The sequence below is a fragment of the Penicillium alfredii genome (genome assembly GCF_028826965.1).
Source record: "Penicillium alfredii strain IBT 34128 chromosome Unknown utg000004l_segment0_segment0, whole genome shotgun sequence".
NCBI classification, from domain to species: domain Eukaryota; kingdom Fungi; phylum Ascomycota; class Eurotiomycetes; order Eurotiales; family Aspergillaceae; genus Penicillium; species Penicillium alfredii.
Genome location: NW_026622701.1, coordinates 2,478,018 through 2,495,671, shown reverse-complemented (window position 1 = coordinate 2,495,671; position 17,654 = coordinate 2,478,018). Strand labels below are relative to the sequence as shown.

General features: G+C 49.5%; 8 protein-coding genes across 8 annotated transcripts; 6 read left to right on the top strand and 2 right to left on the bottom strand.

Annotated features, from left to right (window-relative positions):
* Positions 1 to 148: 148 nt before the first annotated feature.
* On the bottom strand, positions 149 to 2,216 carry NUU61_002593 (uncharacterized protein; the record flags this gene model as incomplete). Its single annotated transcript, XM_056653175.1, has 3 exons — positions 149 to 617; positions 675 to 964; positions 1,023 to 2,216. 3 exons carry the CDS (start codon positions 2,214 to 2,216, stop codon positions 149 to 151), a joined length of 1,953 nt encoding a protein of 650 aa, XP_056514242.1.
* Positions 2,217 to 3,452: 1,236 nt separating this feature from the next.
* Positions 3,453 to 5,235, top strand: NUU61_002592 (MDM34 family protein; the record flags this gene model as incomplete). Its single annotated transcript, XM_056653174.1, has 2 exons — positions 3,453 to 3,787; positions 3,879 to 5,235. 2 exons carry the CDS (start codon positions 3,453 to 3,455, stop codon positions 5,233 to 5,235), a joined length of 1,692 nt encoding a protein of 563 aa, XP_056514241.1.
* Positions 5,236 to 6,180: 945 nt separating this feature from the next.
* Positions 6,181 to 8,143, top strand: NUU61_002591 (transcription factor domain-containing protein; the record flags this gene model as incomplete). The annotated part of the gene is made up of 4 exons (XM_056653173.1): positions 6,181 to 6,680; positions 6,764 to 7,283; positions 7,349 to 7,852; positions 7,913 to 8,143. The coding sequence occupies 4 exons, from the start codon at positions 6,181 to 6,183 to the stop codon at positions 8,141 to 8,143; spliced, it is 1,755 nt and encodes a 584-aa protein (XP_056514240.1).
* Positions 8,144 to 8,545: 402 nt separating this feature from the next.
* Positions 8,546 to 9,814, top strand: NUU61_002590 (aminoglycoside phosphotransferase family protein; the record flags this gene model as incomplete). Its single annotated transcript, XM_056653172.1, has 1 exon — positions 8,546 to 9,814. The coding sequence occupies one exon, from the start codon at positions 8,546 to 8,548 to the stop codon at positions 9,812 to 9,814; it is 1,269 nt and encodes a 422-aa protein (XP_056514239.1).
* Positions 9,815 to 10,473: 659 nt separating this feature from the next.
* On the bottom strand, positions 10,474 to 10,866 carry NUU61_002589 (uncharacterized protein; the record flags this gene model as incomplete). The annotated part of the gene is made up of 1 exon (XM_056653171.1): positions 10,474 to 10,866. The coding sequence occupies one exon, from the start codon at positions 10,864 to 10,866 to the stop codon at positions 10,474 to 10,476; it is 393 nt and encodes a 130-aa protein (XP_056514238.1).
* A 2,987-nt stretch (positions 10,867 to 13,853) lies between these two features.
* Positions 13,854 to 14,138, top strand: NUU61_002588 (uncharacterized protein; the record flags this gene model as incomplete). The annotated part of the gene is made up of 1 exon (XM_056653170.1): positions 13,854 to 14,138. One exon carries the CDS (start codon positions 13,854 to 13,856, stop codon positions 14,136 to 14,138), a length of 285 nt encoding a protein of 94 aa, XP_056514237.1.
* A 382-nt stretch (positions 14,139 to 14,520) lies between these two features.
* On the top strand, positions 14,521 to 15,937 carry NUU61_002587 (CCDC47 family protein; the record flags this gene model as incomplete). Its single annotated transcript, XM_056653169.1, has 3 exons — positions 14,521 to 14,578; positions 14,635 to 15,514; positions 15,571 to 15,937. 3 exons carry the CDS (start codon positions 14,521 to 14,523, stop codon positions 15,935 to 15,937), a joined length of 1,305 nt encoding a protein of 434 aa, XP_056514236.1.
* A 405-nt stretch (positions 15,938 to 16,342) lies between these two features.
* NUU61_002586 (chitin deacetylase) lies at positions 16,343 to 17,275 on the top strand (the record flags this gene model as incomplete). The annotated part of the gene is made up of 3 exons (XM_056653168.1): positions 16,343 to 16,686; positions 16,776 to 17,140; positions 17,214 to 17,275. The coding sequence occupies 3 exons, from the start codon at positions 16,343 to 16,345 to the stop codon at positions 17,273 to 17,275; spliced, it is 771 nt and encodes a 256-aa protein (XP_056514235.1).
* Between the last annotated feature and the right edge of the window lie 379 nt (positions 17,276 to 17,654).

Genomic DNA, 17,654 nt, shown 5'->3' with positions numbered 1-17,654 from the left:
CAACCCTAACCCCGATGCGATCCAACTCCACGCAAAGCTATGCCAAATATGAAATGAAACAAAAGAAGACAATCCCCAACACCAAGATATATCAGTCTAATCATGCCGCAGAAAATGCAATGCTAATCTCCGCAGCTCAAAAAAAAAATTAAAAGAAGTCCCTCTCGTCCAGCCACTCTGAATCCATCGCATAGGCCACCAAGTCAGCAGCACAGCACATGTCCTCATGCCCGTTCTCGATATCCAGAAGCCCAAGAACAGCTTGCAATCTATCTTCGAGTGTTTGTTTGAGAGCCAAAGATCTTACCTGCATGTCTTTGGTCTGCAGTTCTTTGATCATCGAGCCGGACTTATCACCGGTTTCTGGCTTCGATGCCTGGTGTTTCGCAGATTTCTTCGCCATGGCCAACCGGTTTGGCGAGCAGGGCGCAAGAGGTTTTCGCTGTGGCTGGACAGGGGACTGAAGGACCTCCGGCTTGCGGTTCTTGAGAAGATTCTTGAGCAGAAATAGCAGCCACACCAGATTGGTTTGGGGCGCATACTCGGCCCAGATGCCGGGGATATCGGGGACTTTCTCGGTGTCTGCCGGGTTGCCCGTGTAGAGACTTGCGCGCATGCTAGTCATGGGTCAGTCGTCTAACTCGGAAAGCATCTTTGGACATGAATGCACATACTGTCGATAGGTGTTTCGCAACAGAACCTCGTCCTCATCCTGACCGATGGCATCGAAAATCTGCTTCTTGTCCAAATCAGACGATGCATTCTCAATAATACAATCGGGTCCGTCTGCCAGTTGCAGGTCCGCGCGAGAGAGTGAGTAGTCGATGATGGTTGTCTCGAGAGTGCTGATTCCGAAGCCACTCGAGGATGGGTGGCGCGCGACCTCAAGGTCCGTCGGAGGATCCATGCAACCGTCGGCTCGAGTGGATCGAATACAAACGTTTCCCAAGTGAAGATCTCGATGCTAGCAAAGTGTCAGAATGCGATAAAAACCAACTGGGCACATCACCGTAGAGACATACCTCGAACAGAGCGTACTCTTCCGCCCGTGCCAGCGCCATGGCGACGCCCCAGAAAATATCGTAGATCTGGAAAACAGACGACCAATAGAACTTCTCCAGCTCACAACCCGCGTCATCCATCTCCACAATCGCCCAGAGCTGCGAATCCGGGTACGCCTTTTTGCTGGATGGGTTGGGGTTCACGCAGTCATCCTTGGTCTTCTTATAATAGTCCCAAGCACCCTGAAACGAGTCCGGAAAACGTCCTTGAACCACATGGATCTCCCGGAACCGCGCAAATCCAGGGATGGGGTCCAAGTATTTGAGCATCTTGACTTCCGAGACAATTTCCTCGATGCTGGTGAACTTTTTGGATCCGGCCCCTCTTTGAGCTCGCAACGGCACCACTTTGAAGACGCCGTCCCCGTATTTTCTCAGCTTAGCCATCTTGGATTTGGAAACTACTCCTCGACAGGCCTCTTCGCGCAAATGGAGTTTGTAGACCTCGCCGTACGAACCCTCGGCCAATTTCGCCACGTTGAACATATTCGCGGACCGCGACGCCCACGTCCCGAACCTCTGAATGTTTTGTGCCGCGATAGGGGAAAAGGCCTCGTTGAGAATGGGTCGCACATAAGCATTGGCCTTGGTGTCGTGGACAAAGCCAGAGGATCTTCTGGGGACGGGGGTTTTCTGCCGCGCCACTCTTCTCTTTTCCGTCGAGGGGACTTCCTCTTTTTCTTGAAGCCCCGGAGTTGCCGCTTTTGTTTTGCCAGAGTATATCCTCACTTCGACCATGGTTGCATATTGCTTTGGTTCCTCTGGCGTGGGTTTCGGGGTGGGTTTCGGAGTGGGCTGCTGAGTCGGGGTATCCGGCGATTTCTGGGAAATGGCCGAGTTTTGCTGCTTATTAAATGATCGTGAATCCTCGACTTGCGGTTTTGGGGATGCAGGGAGCTCGGGTTCTTGTTGCTGAGGCGTCGGCTCGTCATGGATCGTCACTTCGGCCAACTTGGTCTGCAGGCTGCCCACGGGGTCGACATCCTGGGACTTCTTGGACTCTCCAGTCTCCTTTACCGGACTTCTTTGGTCAAATACCGCTCGGGGTGCATCGGCCCTTCGTTTGCCATAGACTCGCCGGTGCGTCATCGTCTTGAGTTTTCGGTCCATTGGTGTCGCGTGACCGGCGCATGGAGAGGCTGACGGGGTTGACATCGTTCACTGAGTGAAGAGCAAACCCAAGACAATGGTATACTGGTATACTAACACAGCAGCAAGGGCTAGAGTGGAAGTGAAGATAGGCTTCCAAGTAGATGATGTCTGGGTGAAACGAAAAAGCAAAGGTATTGACATTTATCCCGATCGGGTTAGCCCGAGTTGCCGCGGGGACAGTTAGCCAATCAGCAGTGCTATATATACTTGGCTTCAAATTCCAACATCAAATATTCTGCTGGATATAATAAAGATATTTTCATATTAAAGGCGTAGAGAGAAATGTCTTTGTGAGTGTTGTAGGTCCAGTCATTCCCTTGTGTCCCTCCATCAGCTTCATTTTATTGTTCAAGGCAGCCCGCTGCATAAGTACTGAATCACTCGGTCTTGAGCTAGTCGGGATGGATCTGAATCCCAAGGCGCAACCAGACTAATAATATCGCCGCATTTAACAACTTCCAAGGTCATGCGAACCTAAAATTGTCAAGTTTGGGAATAAGGGGCACTGGGCAACACGTCCGTAGGCGATCGACATCAAAGTAGTACAGGCCTAGCGTTGCAGATAGATAAGTGTCTATTCCGTCATTCTTGCAGATATTTCCTACTATCTGTCCACCGACAAATGGTCCGTAGCATATTTATCCAATGGCCATCATGAGTGGGCATAATAATACTATCCGCCTTTCACATATAGAAATCGAACCGTTTAGTTGAGAAACAACACGGGCGCAATTCGAGATCTGCAATGGCCTGGTCGTTTCTGGCCCGCGTAGTATTAGCGCGTGGGCCTTCATTAACAAGACTCCCCCGAAGCCCCTTTCTCCGGAATTGACAGCGCAAGACATGCATAATCGTGGGGACTGGTGGATGGCCCAGAAGTGTGGGAATGCCTTCGGGGCTGGTCGGAAGGGGTGGAGCCAGCCCGAGTGCCGGCTGTGACGTCGCTTCCAGTTTTTTCGAAGAAACGAGCTGGTGAGAGGTACAATTTGGGTATTTTTTATAGAGAAATAATTAATCGAACACGTTTTCAAACCAAAGAAAAAAGAGAGAAAACAAAGTAATTTAAAAGTTCTGAGAAGAGTGGCGCGCATCTGATCGGAGCACGCGAGGGCCTCGGGTCGCTCTTTTTTTTTCTCGTTCATTTTCCTCCTGACTTCGCCTCTTCCCTGCCGCGTTTTTGGTCTTTCCCACTCCTTCTTTTTCTCCCTGGACGTCCATCTCTTTTCTCAATGCGCGGGCATGGCGTTCAATTTCAACTGGTCGCCACTGATGGCGGACGCGAGTTTTTACACTCGCGCCCAGGATCTGCTCACTGCCGCGCTGAATAAATCGCCTAAACCCCCCATCATCGTCGACGATATTATCGTCACCGAACTGAATCTCGGCTCGATCCCGCCTGAGCTAGAAATCTTGGAGATTGGCGACCTGGCCGAGGACCGCTTTCGTGGCATCTTCAAGATGTCTTATTCTGGCGACGCCTTCTTGACGCTCAAGACCCGAGTGCAGGCAAACCCGCTCAACACTTACCTTCTCACCAGACCCGCCTTTGCTTCGCCTTTACCTCTTGCTGCAGCGTAAGTCATGAGAGTCGCGCATAAAAAGAAGAAAAGAAAAAAAAAACCATTTTGCGACGGTCGGCTAACTCACTCTCGTCGCGTTTTTTAGTACCCCACTCACCATTCCGCTTCAAATCACCCTCTCCGATTTCAAGCTCTCTGGCTTCGTCATCTTGGTCTTTTCGAAACAAAAGGGCATTACAGTCGTATTTCGCAACGATCCGCTCGAGTCGCTCAAGGTGTCCTCGACGTTCGATTCCATCCCGTTCGTGCGCGACTTCCTACAAAAAGAAATCGAAGCCCAGCTTCGGATTTTGTTCATGGATGAGCTGCCCGCCATTATCCATCGCCTGTCTCTGCGCCTGTGGGTTCCCGAGTATCGCACGGGTGAGGAGATGAACGACCAGACGGACAATACCGCAACCACCACCAGCGAAGGCCCTGGCCAGGATCCTTTGGCGAGCCCCCCGCAGGACCCCGTTGATTCACTCGGAAATGCCTTGAACGAGTCACAGATTGCATCGCTTTCGCTGGATTCATCGGTCGAGACCCATTCTCTCTTCTCGCAGAAGAATTTGCTCCGCTTAGCCGCCCTGACGGACTCGCAACGGACGCTCTCTCTGTTCACGCCTTCCATCCAGGAAGTGGTGTACCGGGCCTGGACCTCTCCCACCGACCCCAGCGAGTTCCAGGGAAGTGTCATTTCGCCACTGAGCCCGACCCTCTCCCGGACGCATTCGCAGATCGGCAGCATGTCGTCCTCGTTCCATGAGACCGCCAGCACCGTTTCGATGCAAAGTCGACCCTCTCTGCCGGGGCATTCATTTAGTGGGTACGGATTGAGCTTGGGCTCTGGACGTCACTCCAAAGCTCACTCGCGGAGACGCAAGAAGCGTGTGGTGGATTTGCGTGGGGATCGATCCAAGACGACCGACGACGCGGTGAGCACGAGCGATGATAGTGCTCTTGTTTCTACGAGTTCTCCTTCGATTTGCTCTGCACCCCTCCCCGCGGTCAACGAACAAGACGATCCAGTGACACCACCGTTATCTCCTGAAACCGACTCTTTGCCTGCAATCCCAGAGTGGCACCGGATGAGTATCTCGCGTCCGGTGCGACTCAGCAACCTCACGCAGGAGAAGGGAGATCCGTCCTATTCCGTGGAAACCATCCGCCCCTCTAAGGGTGAGGATCTCGAAGCTACCCCTCGTGCCACTCTGCGCAACCACCATGATAGGGCAGAGGCCGGTTCATCGTCCAGCGCAGCACGCCCGCCTTTGCCTGCTACGGTTCTTCCGTTTGCCAAGGAAGACGCCGCCGAAGACCCCGTCGATCCTGTCCTCGTGGAAAAACTGGCGGGCGAAATTGCCCGTCGCATGCGCAACGATAAGCTGATGGGCACCAATGCGTGCAGCAACTTCTGGAGCCACCATCCAGATGAAAGTCCCCCGGCCTACGGCCACTAATTCTTCTTTCTTTTGTTGCTTTTAACCGTCCTCGGGCAACTCTCGAGGATTGATGACCGGCACGATTTTTTTTTCCTTATTAATTGTTTGTGAAAGGTCCTGTACGTCCTTCTGCTTGTTTATTTCTTTCTTTTCGTCTGTTCATTACTTGGAAGAGGGTCTGTATAGAAATTGGAGGTTTTGGAAGCTTTGGCGTTCAGCATGTGGGTTTGGTTTTGCGAGATACCACACTCACTCGTGAGTCTTGTTTTTTTTTTTTGGTCTTTTGGGGATTCTTCGATATGGGTATAAGATGACTTTGGAATTTTGTTTGATATGGATCCCCAACTACAATTCGATCCTTGGCTCTTTTTGGCATGACATACCAGACCAGGGTATATCCCAAGGCCGTCTTTTATGACCCCTGTAACAGAAATATTATGACTGCACGTCATACATGTACAAAGCAGTCCTGAAGGCTTCGAATCAACATTCGATCACAGGAAATCATATCCAACGCTCATTTCAGGCCGGTCTAGTGACGGGTTCCATAGTTGGTCAAGTGCCGTGATATAGGTCAGCCCTGCGAAGCTGCCACCAGCCATGACAATCTGCTTTTTTTTTTCGCAGGAAACTGGACAGGTTATGGTGTTGTTTCCGAGAGATCGAGTGATGAATCGATTGATGGCGAGACAGAACTACTAAACTACCAACAGAAAGGCAGCCCTATAACTAGTTGTCTGAGTACACATCCGGGCTACCTTAGACTGCCCGGAATTACTATTGCAGCTTCTCGGAGTTATTATTACTTGCCACCCTCATAATCTATGCTGTAAACACTGGTGTTATCGCAGTGGGCATCTTGAAGGATTGATTCCCTCGCCCTTCACTCGGCCCCGGCCCCAGCCCCCTACGTCTTTTTGAGGGACAACAAGAAATTCCGTTCATTCTCTGAGACCCATTGTCATGGCACTTAACACCGAAGCAGACGCAAGGGCCCCGGCCGTGTCCCGCCGCCAGCGGCCGGGTCCCGCGTGTGATGAGTGCCGACGCCGCAAGCTGCGCTGCGATGGGCAACAACCCCAATGCAGGGTCTGTCAAGAAAGAGGCGTGGTATGTGAGGTGACGCAGCGTGGTGTTCGAGGACCAAAGAAGGGGCACTTGAAGGCCCTGAAGAATCGGGTCGTGCATCTGGAAGCTCTGTTAGAGAATCGTTTTCCGGCTCAGCAGCAACAGCCGCAACAAGATATTCAGGACAACACTCAAAGCAGTAATGAGTTGATGCCCTCGGCATCGTCTATCGATGTGGCAGATACTGCTGTGGTTGATACCTCGGAGCCTTGGTTGCCAAATGCTACAACATCCTTCCCAGGTGCCATTTCGCCTGACTTTTCTTCTTGGTTTTCGGCGACCTTGCCTGTCTCCAGCATCAATATTCCTCCTGATGCTTTCTTCCAAGATGAACTGTGAGCAGAATCTTCCTTTATCTTCTCTCTTGCTTCTCTTGTCAGAGTCAATTGTACATGGCGGCTAATACCTTTCTGCTTAGATACCAGCTCTACTTAGACCGAGTACACCAGTCAATACCTATCCTTCACCAACGGCGATACCTATTATGGTCCAAGTCCAGCACCAAGACAGCCCAGCAAAGATGCTTGCAGTATGCCATGTGGACAGTGGCATCATTACTTTCAGCCCAATTCCGCGACATAACAGAACCTCTATACCAGCAGACAAGGCAGATGCTAGAGTATCTTAGTGTCGATGGCAATGAGCACAACAACATTAGCACACAGCTAGCCCAGGCATGGGTGCTTGTCGTGACATTTGAGTCAATGCGGGCCTACCACCGACAGGCGTGGATGAGCGCTGGCCGGGCTTTTCGTTTGGTTCAGGCCATGCGCTATCATGAAATCGACAGTCCCATTGACAAGCGTGGTTTCTCATCTCCTCAATGCGGTGACTTGATTGAGGTCGAAGAGAAGCGGCGAGTGTTCTGGATGGCCTATTTCCTCGATCATGTCATTAGCATGCGCGATGACTGGCCCATCACACCGAATGAGCATGCGGTAAGGATACCAAGCAGGTGAGAGTAGTGGGGAGGGTTTATGAATTAGCTGATGCCGCCTCACAGATCTACACCAGACTACCAGCTCCAGACGCGGAGTTTCAGAGCGGACAGTATGAGCTAGGACTTTTCCTATCCGAAGCCATGGCCGAGCCTACTCTCAACGTCCGGTCTTCATTCAATGAGTGCCTCATCCTGGCTACTATTTGTGGGCGCAGCCTGCTCCAAAGCCAAAGGTATCACATCGCCGAGGCGTACGGCGACATGACCCTCGACTGGGCAGAGCAGCGCCCATGGCTAGATACTCTCCTGACAACCCGGCTTCAGGTGATGATGCAATGCTATCCATCCCCAGCCAAAGCATATGACCCGTTGCTGCTGTTTGTCCACATCCTGAGCCAGGCCAGTATGATCTACTTCTACAAGACCATGGCCGAGTCGGCGGCAAGACGCAGCATCAACACTGTACAGGGAAACAGTGGAGTGTCTTGCTATAAAAGTCGAGCTCTGGAAGCGTCTGCAACTATAATCCGCCTCGCCATGACGCTGTGCGAGCTGCCTTTTTCCAAGGTAAGCAGTAGACTTTGATTCAGCCATAGTTTGCTAACACTCTTGGTTTTGGGGGTCTAGATCCATCCGTTAATGCCCATTCCATTATTTCTCTGCGCTGAGTTCCTTTACGCCAACGTACATAGCGGTGAGATATTCCAATTGCGTCTCCAGGAGCTATTGCATATCTTTCGCGAACTGAAAAACGTCAATAATCACCAGCAGAGCTACTTGGATCTGTTGCCGCAGTTATGCATACCCAAAAGCAATGAGTTATTTGGCCATGGTGTCGCGGGGAGTGATCTTAACTAGTAGATAATATACTGAACCTCGCTAGTCGGATCAGAAATCCAGCACAATAGATCACACTAGGAAAAAAGAAGCGGCTATTGATGTTTGATACTTTAGCCTGAGCTCCACTGTCTGTCGCGCGGAACCACAGATCCACAGATCCACCGCTCCATAAGCACCGCTATCTACATTCCTTCCTTTTACCATCAATCCTTCCGTTTTTATCACTTGACATTTTCCAAGTCACCAACGGATAGCCTGGAGATGTAGGCTGGACTTCACTTGTTCATGAGTAAGCGGGTTTGTTTTCGGATCGGAACTTTGTTAATCCTTTGCTTAAGCGTAAACAAACGCCCACGCTGGTTTGTACTCTTCTCGAGGTCTCCCAGTGATTTCTGTTTTATCACGCTGAATACCGCCATCATGGATACACAACCTCCTATGATATTTCCTGCAGAGGATTTCGTTATGCAGCAGAACCGAGACCTTGTGCAAGAATTTCAGAGAGCACTTGAGACAAATCCGGCGGCTGATTTGATGGCTCTCATTCCTAGTTCCTACCTTCAACGGCATAGGAACGCACACATAGAAATGCTGGAAACGGAAACAGCCAAGCTCAACCAAAGAACCTTGAATAGGCTGCAAGACATGCTTCGAGTAGAGCCTGAAGTGGACCTCCGCGCAGCCTTTCCTTCCAACTATGCTCGTCGTTTAGGATTTGCAGCGCAGTCCAGCAAACCAAAAGACCTCAAACCAACAGAACCAAGAGGCCCTCCAGATTTCCGAAAACGCCTCGATCTTGTGGAGACAGCTTCAATTATTTTTCCACTGTCTGATGATGCAACTACCGTGCTAGCGTCATTCTCGGATTTTCCTAGTGACCCTATTTGCACAGAGCAGTCGCTACTATCGGCATTGCGAAAAATGACCTGGGAATCCGAAAAGATATGGGAAAGCCCTATCCGAGGCGTCGTCATGAAACTTAACGACGACCTCGTTGTCAAAGTCATCACAAACAAGGGTGATTATACCGAGTATACGGCGATGCAGTACCTTGCAGAACAGGCACCTGAAATCCCTGCTCCGAGGCCCCATGGCTTGATCAGATTCGGGTCATATTGCGCCATTTTCATGTCTTACATCCCGTCCATGACCCTGACTGAAGCATGGCCGAATCTCCCCCACGAAGAGAGGGTTTCTGTGCAGCATCAGCTGGATTGCATATTCAGTAGGCTCAGAACCCTTCGCAAAGATGACGGCCACTGCCTAGGAGGAGTCGGCGGCGAGGGAGTCAAGGAACCCACGACCAATACAATAATCAGTACACCTGCTGGATTTGAGGATCTCAAATTCTCTGCTCGCCATCATGGTAGCAATACCTACATTAAATTGCTCCGCACTTTGCCTACAGAATTCACGCAGGGGTCGGTATTCACTCATGGTGATGTTCGCCAGGATAATATCATGGTGAAGCTGGATCAGGATGGTGTTTGCACGGTTACCGGGATCATTGACTGGGAGGATAGTGGGTTCTATCCGGAGTATCACGAGTGTACTCAGTTAACGAGGACACTGAGCGTGGTAGATGAAGATGACTGGTATCTGTACTTGCCGGCAAGTATTTCCCCGTTGAAGTTTCCTCTGCATTGGCTTGTTGATCGATTGTGGAATATCCACCTCAAAACCACCTGAATGCCACAGCCACGACATGAATTATGTTGGATTATGGCAACCTGGAACCTGTGAAGAGAACGGACAGGATTTCCTAGGATATTATGAGGTGAATCCTACATAACTTGAAGTTATGCGTCGTCCAATCAAGTCCAAACTTGCTATGATTAAGTACAGCCAATGACGGTATTTATATTTTATGTAAAGAAGCAGCTTACAGTTAACTCGCGCCATAAAGCGAACGCTATAATCGTTAGGGTGCGACCTAAAGACCATAACAGCTATTTATGAAAGGTGCAAGAGCCATTCTTGACTATCTCTCTCTGTCTCTCTCTCTTTCCTTTCCTTTCCTTTTCTTTTTCTTCTTCTTTTTCTTTTCGTGACTCGAGCAAAGCGAAGATTAGCTGCTTGTAATATAATAAGAGAATACTAGGGGTTCTTGTATACAAATACAATAACTATAATAACATCTATTAAAGCTCTAGGTGACTAGGAATAAAATAATTGTTAGATATAGGATTCTCTTAGCGTTATAAATTACCTACAGCCCTAGAAGCCAACAGGATAGATATCCTAAACAGCCTGACTAAGTTTTCTAAACTAACTCTTAATGATAATAAGAACATAGGAACAACAGGAATAACAGGAACAAAGGAAGAAGAACCAGACTAGAACACCTCCTAGGCCAGTCCTTCCAACTGTGCTTCAAGATAGGCTTTCTGCTCGAAATAGTGCACATCACCCCCCACAAGTCCTTTTTCTTCCAAAGCTTCGAGAAGTTCAAGCACATAGTCCTGGCAGTTCCAGCCCCGAGACTCATTTCTCACAATGACTTGGCCCGCAACAGCCTTGATTTCGCTGATCTTGGCGACATCAACGTTACAGAGGTGGACTAGTTCCACAAGGCTTTTTGAGCGTCGCGCATCCCTTGTCTCCGGCTCGTAGCGAAATCGACCATCAGAGCCCTTGACATGAAGCAAGGCCTTGTCATTGATACCATCGATGAAAACAGCCCAGTGTTTATAGACTCCATCGTCGTCGTGGATAGAGACAAAAACTCCAACACCTGGCATGGCGAAACCAGAAAAGTGGAAAATATATAGGCTGGGGATGAGGCAGCTAAGTGTTAGAATGTTTCAATATATATGGATCGGGGTAAGGTACCTCAACAGGCGCAGAATAGTTCACCAAGTTGGAAGCTGGTATGCTGGATGAACGTTGAGTAGAATAGAGCAAGCATCCCAGAGTTGGGACGGCTAGCGCTGATATATATACCTTTCATAGAGCTTAGTTTCTCTATCCAACGGCAGATCTTTTTATTAGTTTAGCACCGATGACCAGCGCTTTGAATCTTAGTGATATCAGTATATACCCAACCATGTGCATTGCCTACGTAGCAGTTAGCGCGCGCTAGACTGCGACAGACGTGGCGCTATCTAATGGCCAATGAATAAAATTAAAATAATCTAGGCCTAGGCGATACTAGGTGTGATTGATTGATTTTCTAGTTTCAACTTTTGATGGTGTGGACTAGCGACATATCCCTGTAAAATGTGATCAAATGTGTATGATCATCGTCTCTAGTCAGTTACGCCACCTTATTTACGCCTATAGTAATCTACAATGGGCTAGATACAATTGATACAGTATCTATTTATAATAATTGAGGGGAAACAATATAATTAACGTAGTTGGAATTCTAAAGGTACCATATCATCTAGTATGGTCTATAGGTTCGTACTCGCTTGAGGTCTCCTCTTTACTAGTGTCTTCTATGGCATTTGGCCCTATCATACTTATACTAGGTATTGTGAAGATTGAATCGAGCCAAGGATAGAAGAATTACTCTTGAATGTGTGTTATATAGCCGCTCACTTACATCACTAGCGCCTTCAATGTACTCCTGCGTGTTTCCTATAACCTACCCGACACCGAGCAACGCCATAACGATTGGTTATAGTACTAGGCAAGGTAAGAACTATTCTTGGTTTATAAGCGCTGGATTGGTTAAGGCAGAATGGTGCTGATTCTTGTCGATCAGGATTTCGGATGCCCCTGGGAATTCCTGTAGCCTTCATACTTTCCAAGCCACAATTACTTCCATATTTTTTTTGCCACGTCGATATTATTAGTTCTCTGTTTCTACCTAGAGTTTTTTTTTGCGGGAACCAAGCAAAAAACCCGATCAGCAATAACCATCAGTATAAAGTGTTATTGAGGGGGGGCGAAGAGGGCTCTTCACCTTTAACACAATTTTTGGGGCTCGTCCTTACTTATGTGTACATCGATGAAAGCCGCAAAGTCGCTGCCTTTCTTCCAAGATTGGTGTGTACCGTGCTTATATCACCTTTGGTAGGCTGGGAATCTCTGATGGGTGCTTTACCCTATCATTTTCGCTCTGCTTGATAGCGGCAACCACACTGGCGTTACCATTGTCCTAATTCTGATCTGGGTTTTGTGGGTTGTCCTTCACCCGTAAATAGGATTATCTTAAGCTGAAAAAAAATTTTAGTGGCATCCATTCTACTTGAGAGAGCGAAGCTGTGGTGAAGGAAGCTAGCTCCCTTGGCTACCGCTAGTATTACCTTGGCTGAGATAGTGTTCAGAGGGACATGCTGTCAAATGTTCGGGCTTTTAAACCCAGGGGGGGAGATATCTGCGAAGACCTACCACATGCGTGCTGTCTTGGGAAAAGTAGTCCCGAAGAGTGGTCTTTGCTCCATTCATCCAGTGGATTCCCATGATCGTTCTGTTGAAAATGTCGATTTCATTGCCCTGGTATGGTGTCAGTCTCATATGGTCTTGAAAAAAGAAAACTATGCGTCATACATCTTCCTTGTCCGGATCGCCGCGATCTATTGATGTTATGGAATCTGGCGCGGTAACATAGGCGCTTAGTAGGATAAAATGAGATCTGTGGGCACAGTAAACCCCACATATCCTCAAAAAGAGATCAGGGATATGCAGCTGGGTATATAGACTTGGTCGATCTCGGCACTATCCATTAGATCTGCAAGGCGGGGCTTCGAAAATGTGTATCCAAATCACTAGTTCAGTGGGTTGGTTCAGCTTCAGCTGAGCTTTATCAAAGTTCTATTTGTACTATTGGCCCGGAAACTACTTCAGACGATATTTACCTAAATCCCACATGTGCCAATTGCGAGTATTGAGGGTCCATTGGTCGAGAAAGTCGAGAGACTATACTTGGTAGATGAATAGCTACACCAGCCACTCATTCTCGAGCTTATATTGGTCAGGAAGATGCATGTCACCCTCATAAATCCCTTGAAAAGGAACGATGTGATAGGCTACTAGCTAATTTTCTTTTTTCTTTAGCTCAGTGATGAGGATGTGGCGGGGATGATCAATAGTCTGGCTTTTTTTTGTATACCCACTTCGTCCATCTATAGGTTAACTCGCTGTGACTTAGAGATTTTCGGAGGGATATGCTGTTGGATGCTTCCAATGTTCAACTAATTTAGTTCTTTCCTGTGTATTTCCTCTTTTTCTATAAGATTACCCCTTGTTGAGATATTATCATAGAGGACCTTGAACAAATTCATCTTTCATTTATCTCTCAACCCATCAAATAATCTCTTTATCATCTCTTTCTTTGGCAACCTTACACATATCCTTATAACTAGAAAACCTGATGATTGATCTACTTACTAACCATCCCTGGGGCTAGGTTATTCATGGTGGTTTGTGATAGCGAGGGTAATGCTAATTGCAATACTTTCCAGGAATCTTTGCTACTTAGCCAGCAAAACATGCCAAGCAGCTTAAGCCTGTTGTCGGGAACACCAAACAAGGAAGTCTGAGAGAAGGCTGGCTTTCACTGACAAGGCCACAGCCAGAGCTCAAAGAAGCCAAACAAAGGGCAAATCATTTCAAGACGCAATAAAGGAATTGTGGGAGCGACTATGCTCAGTGATTCTTGTCATGTTTCACTGATGAATATATTAAAGGCCTTGACTCCCTGCTTAGAGCCAGCATCTCATCAGCCCAGGGCATTTGACAAAAGCATGGAGATGCTGCCCTTATCCAATCTCTATTCAAGATGAGCAAACACTACGTCAATATCTTCTTCGACCCCGGCCATCGGCAATTCGATAATGTTATGCTCATGCGAGCAGCCATCCTTTCGATCGATACTGGTTTGGCCACTATTGGCATTTATTCCATGGGTGATATACTATCTCTGTGCTTCTCTATCCGAATTCCCGGTGAGTTCATCAACACCAATGCCAGCTTCAACATGGCTAGGAGCATTGTGGGAAACCTGGAGATTCAGGCCAGACATAGAGGGATGGCCAGTATTGACCGCGCTCAGTTTTTCCGCTAATTTCTCAAGCCAGATCAATCTGAGGGGACTTCAAATGGCGTGGGCTATGAGAGAGGGAGATCGGCGCTGTTAACTTGAGTTTCGGTAGTGACAGGTGCACTGCAGGTCTGGCATGTTGTGGCTTGCCTGCGCAATGTCATGTGAGTTTGTATTTTCTTTCCTTTTTGTGTATTTCTTTTCTGTTTTGTCTCTTGTTAGTAGAAGAAAGGCTGGATTAAATGTTCAATTGAAGGTCGCAATTATGTAGAAGAGTAGAAGACCAGAAGAGTGTAGAGGCGAGGCCCACCGTAGACCGGAACTGGAGATGGGGCGCCAACAACCAGCTTAGCTCCCGCCCACCTCCTTTCCTTTCGCTTCCATCCACCTCTCTCCCCCTAAAACCATGGCAGGTGTGCTCAAGAACGTCTTTGGCTCCTCTGGGGGTGCCAGATCTGATGATGGTAAGTTGGGCCATTGCCTGACTCCTTGAGCTCCATCTGATGCAGCTCGATCGCAGATTTCGCCGACTTCGTCGAGGCCCCGAACCCTTCGCCTGCATCCATCATCCCCGACACGACCTCCGTCCCGGCTTCCAATACCCAGCGTGCCGGCACTGTCCCCTACACCAAATGGTACCGGATCTGGGAACGGGCGTCCCCCAAGGACTTCAAGCAGGAGGCAATGATCATGCCGTTCATCCTGCTCATCCTGCTCTTCCATGTCTGGGGTACTCGCAAGAACCGGAGGAAGGCCCGGGACTGGGCGCGGGCCCATGCCCCGACACTTCAGAAGGAGTTTGCCGTCGTGGGTTTCGACGGAATCCCGCGCCCGGCTGCCGGCGAGGATGAATCGGTCGCGGCGGAATTGGTCAACCCGGACTCATTGTTCAAGGAGAAATCGGCGCACGAGTTCACTTCGTATGCCACCGGTCGCCAGAACGTGGCTTTCCTTGATGTGGCGCTTAAAATGCCCAAGCGGTACAACCCGGTCATCTACCTCATGGAGTACGTGTTCAGCTTCTTCTTTGAGAGTTGGGAGCCTCCCAGCGAGAAGTACGAGGCTCTTGTGTACGCTTTCGATGGTAAGGAGAAGGATCTGGTACCGGTCGTGGCCAAGGATGCGACGCCTGTGAAGGCGCCCAACTCGACTTACGACGGATTCATCTGGGCTATTGTTCACAAGAGCCACATGCGCAAGTTCCGCAATGACCGCTACGATGCGTCGATCACCTTCTCCAAGGACAACCCCAAGCTCCCCAATTGGGCCACTGTGATGACAGAGAGTGCCGAAATCACCGATGCACTTCTCACCCCGGAGTTGATTCAGGCCATTGAGCAGGCGGGCAATGACTTTGAGTACCTGATTGCGACGGACCAACCCCTCGACAAGCCCACCAAGTAAGCTATGCAGGAACTTCTTGTATTGGCAACAGCGCTAATGAGTTCATCACTAGGATCGATGACACCGTTCCGAAGAAGCGCATCCAGCTCTCCGTCAACCTCTCCACTGGCTACGCCTCGACTCTGCCGCTTTTCTCGCAGTTCCTGCGCTTTGCGGACAAACTGGTTGCTTCTGCCCACTTCCGTGGCGAGGTTATGCGCAAGGTCCGTACTGTTCGCGAGGGAGAGATCAAGAAGATCCGCCGGGCCGAGGAGGAGGAGAAGGCTGAGGAGCGCAAGATCGCCGCTGAGAAGGTCAAGAAGGAAGAGCGGGAGCGTCTGCTCCGTGGCATGAACGCTGAGGAGCAGCGCAAATTCCTCGATCGCGAAAGCCAAAAGGGCCACAGGCGCTCGATGAAGAAGTACACCACGAAAGGGTGAAGGGGCGAATTGGTCGGGAGGATTCTTCTTCTTGCTTCTCGTCTTTTAGTCTCTGTTTGACATTTGACAAACAGACTGCCAGTCGAGGGAATGTCTTATTCTGCCTTTTTCTGATACCTTTTTCCGAGATGTATCCATACTTCATTTGGCAGGACCTGGGGGCTGGAAATGCCGTTTCTTGTGGCAACCTCCAGTGTTCCTTCTATAAAACTTACTCTGACAATTGATGTGTTTCGACTCTGTTCTTTCTTGCAGCTCGAGGCAGTGACGATGCTTGCCCTCGTCGGTTTCTAGTCTTTTCTGTTTGTCATTCTGGGATGTTCGTGCATCCATCCTATATCAACCAGGGGACTCCCCATTCCACTCATTTGTCCATCTTTAGCCACTGCCTTCGTTTGATTCACCATGCAGCTGCGGGTCATTCTACCGCTCCTTCTCTCCGCGGCGAGTTTGTCTTTGGGCGCCTCAGTCCCCAAGACCTGGCCAGCATTCAACCAGACCAGCACGAACACCCAGGTCTCCGCCGTGCCCATCGGGGCCATCATTGATCACTGCGCCATCCCGGGGACCATTGCACTTACCTTCGATGACGGGCCATACATCTATACAGCACAGATGCTCGACACTCTCGCCCAGCGCGGCGCCCGCGCAACGTTCTTCCTGAATGGCCGCAACAAGGGAAGCATCGACGCCTTTCCAGACTTGGTGCAGCGAGCCCTGGCCGAGGGCCACCAACTCGGATCTCACACGTGCGTGTGTTCATTGCCCAATCTCCCCGTGGCTTTCATTCATATCAGAACGAGGCTGTACCTCTATCCAGATATTAACTGAAACATAGATGGAACCACCCGTACCTGCACACGCTGGACTACCCAGAAATCGTCGCACAAATGACCGAACTCGAAGCCGCCTTCCTGCGCATCGTCGGCGTCTTCCCTACCTACATGCGCACCCCGTTCCTGATGTTCAACGGCCTCGTGCTGACCGCCATGACCGATCTGGGGTACCATGTCATCGGGGCCAGTATCGACACCAAGGACTACGAGAACGACGACCCTGGTCGGAACTGGCTTAGTTTTGAGAAATTCCGGACTGAGCTCGACGCTGGGGGCACGATTGTTCTGGCCCACGATGTTCATGCGAACACGGTCGGGATCTTGGTGGACAATATGTTGGATGAGATCGAGGCGCGCGGGCTGCAAAGTAGGTGGATTTGTTTAATGTTGCTCTTCCCCCTTTCTTTCTATATGCTGACGTATTGTTTCTTATCTTGTAGCTGTTACCGTCGGCGAGTGTCTGGGGGATCCGGCCGAGCTGTGGTATCGCACGAAGCGGTAGACCTGGCGTTGTTTCTGTGGTTTTCTGTTGGTCTCTGCCTTGATTGTATATAGCTTATTCTCATCCGTGATACGAGTGAACCACGCAGGATGCACGCTGCATTTTTGATATCGTCCTGATTTAATAGCCAGCACTGTAGATCTATCTCAAGAAGATATATAGGTGACACGAGAGAGTGTTCCCATAACCCAGCAGTGTTTTATCAGAGATAAGCATCATAGGATACCGATCGGCGTGATCTTCCAACGATAGAGCTAATCTCCGCAGAACAACGTCACCACCGCGGACCCAGTCAAAGACCCATTCCTCAGATAATTTCAACCTCAGTTTAGCTTTCCCCCCCCTTCAAGATCCCAATTTCCATGGCATCCCTGGGCAC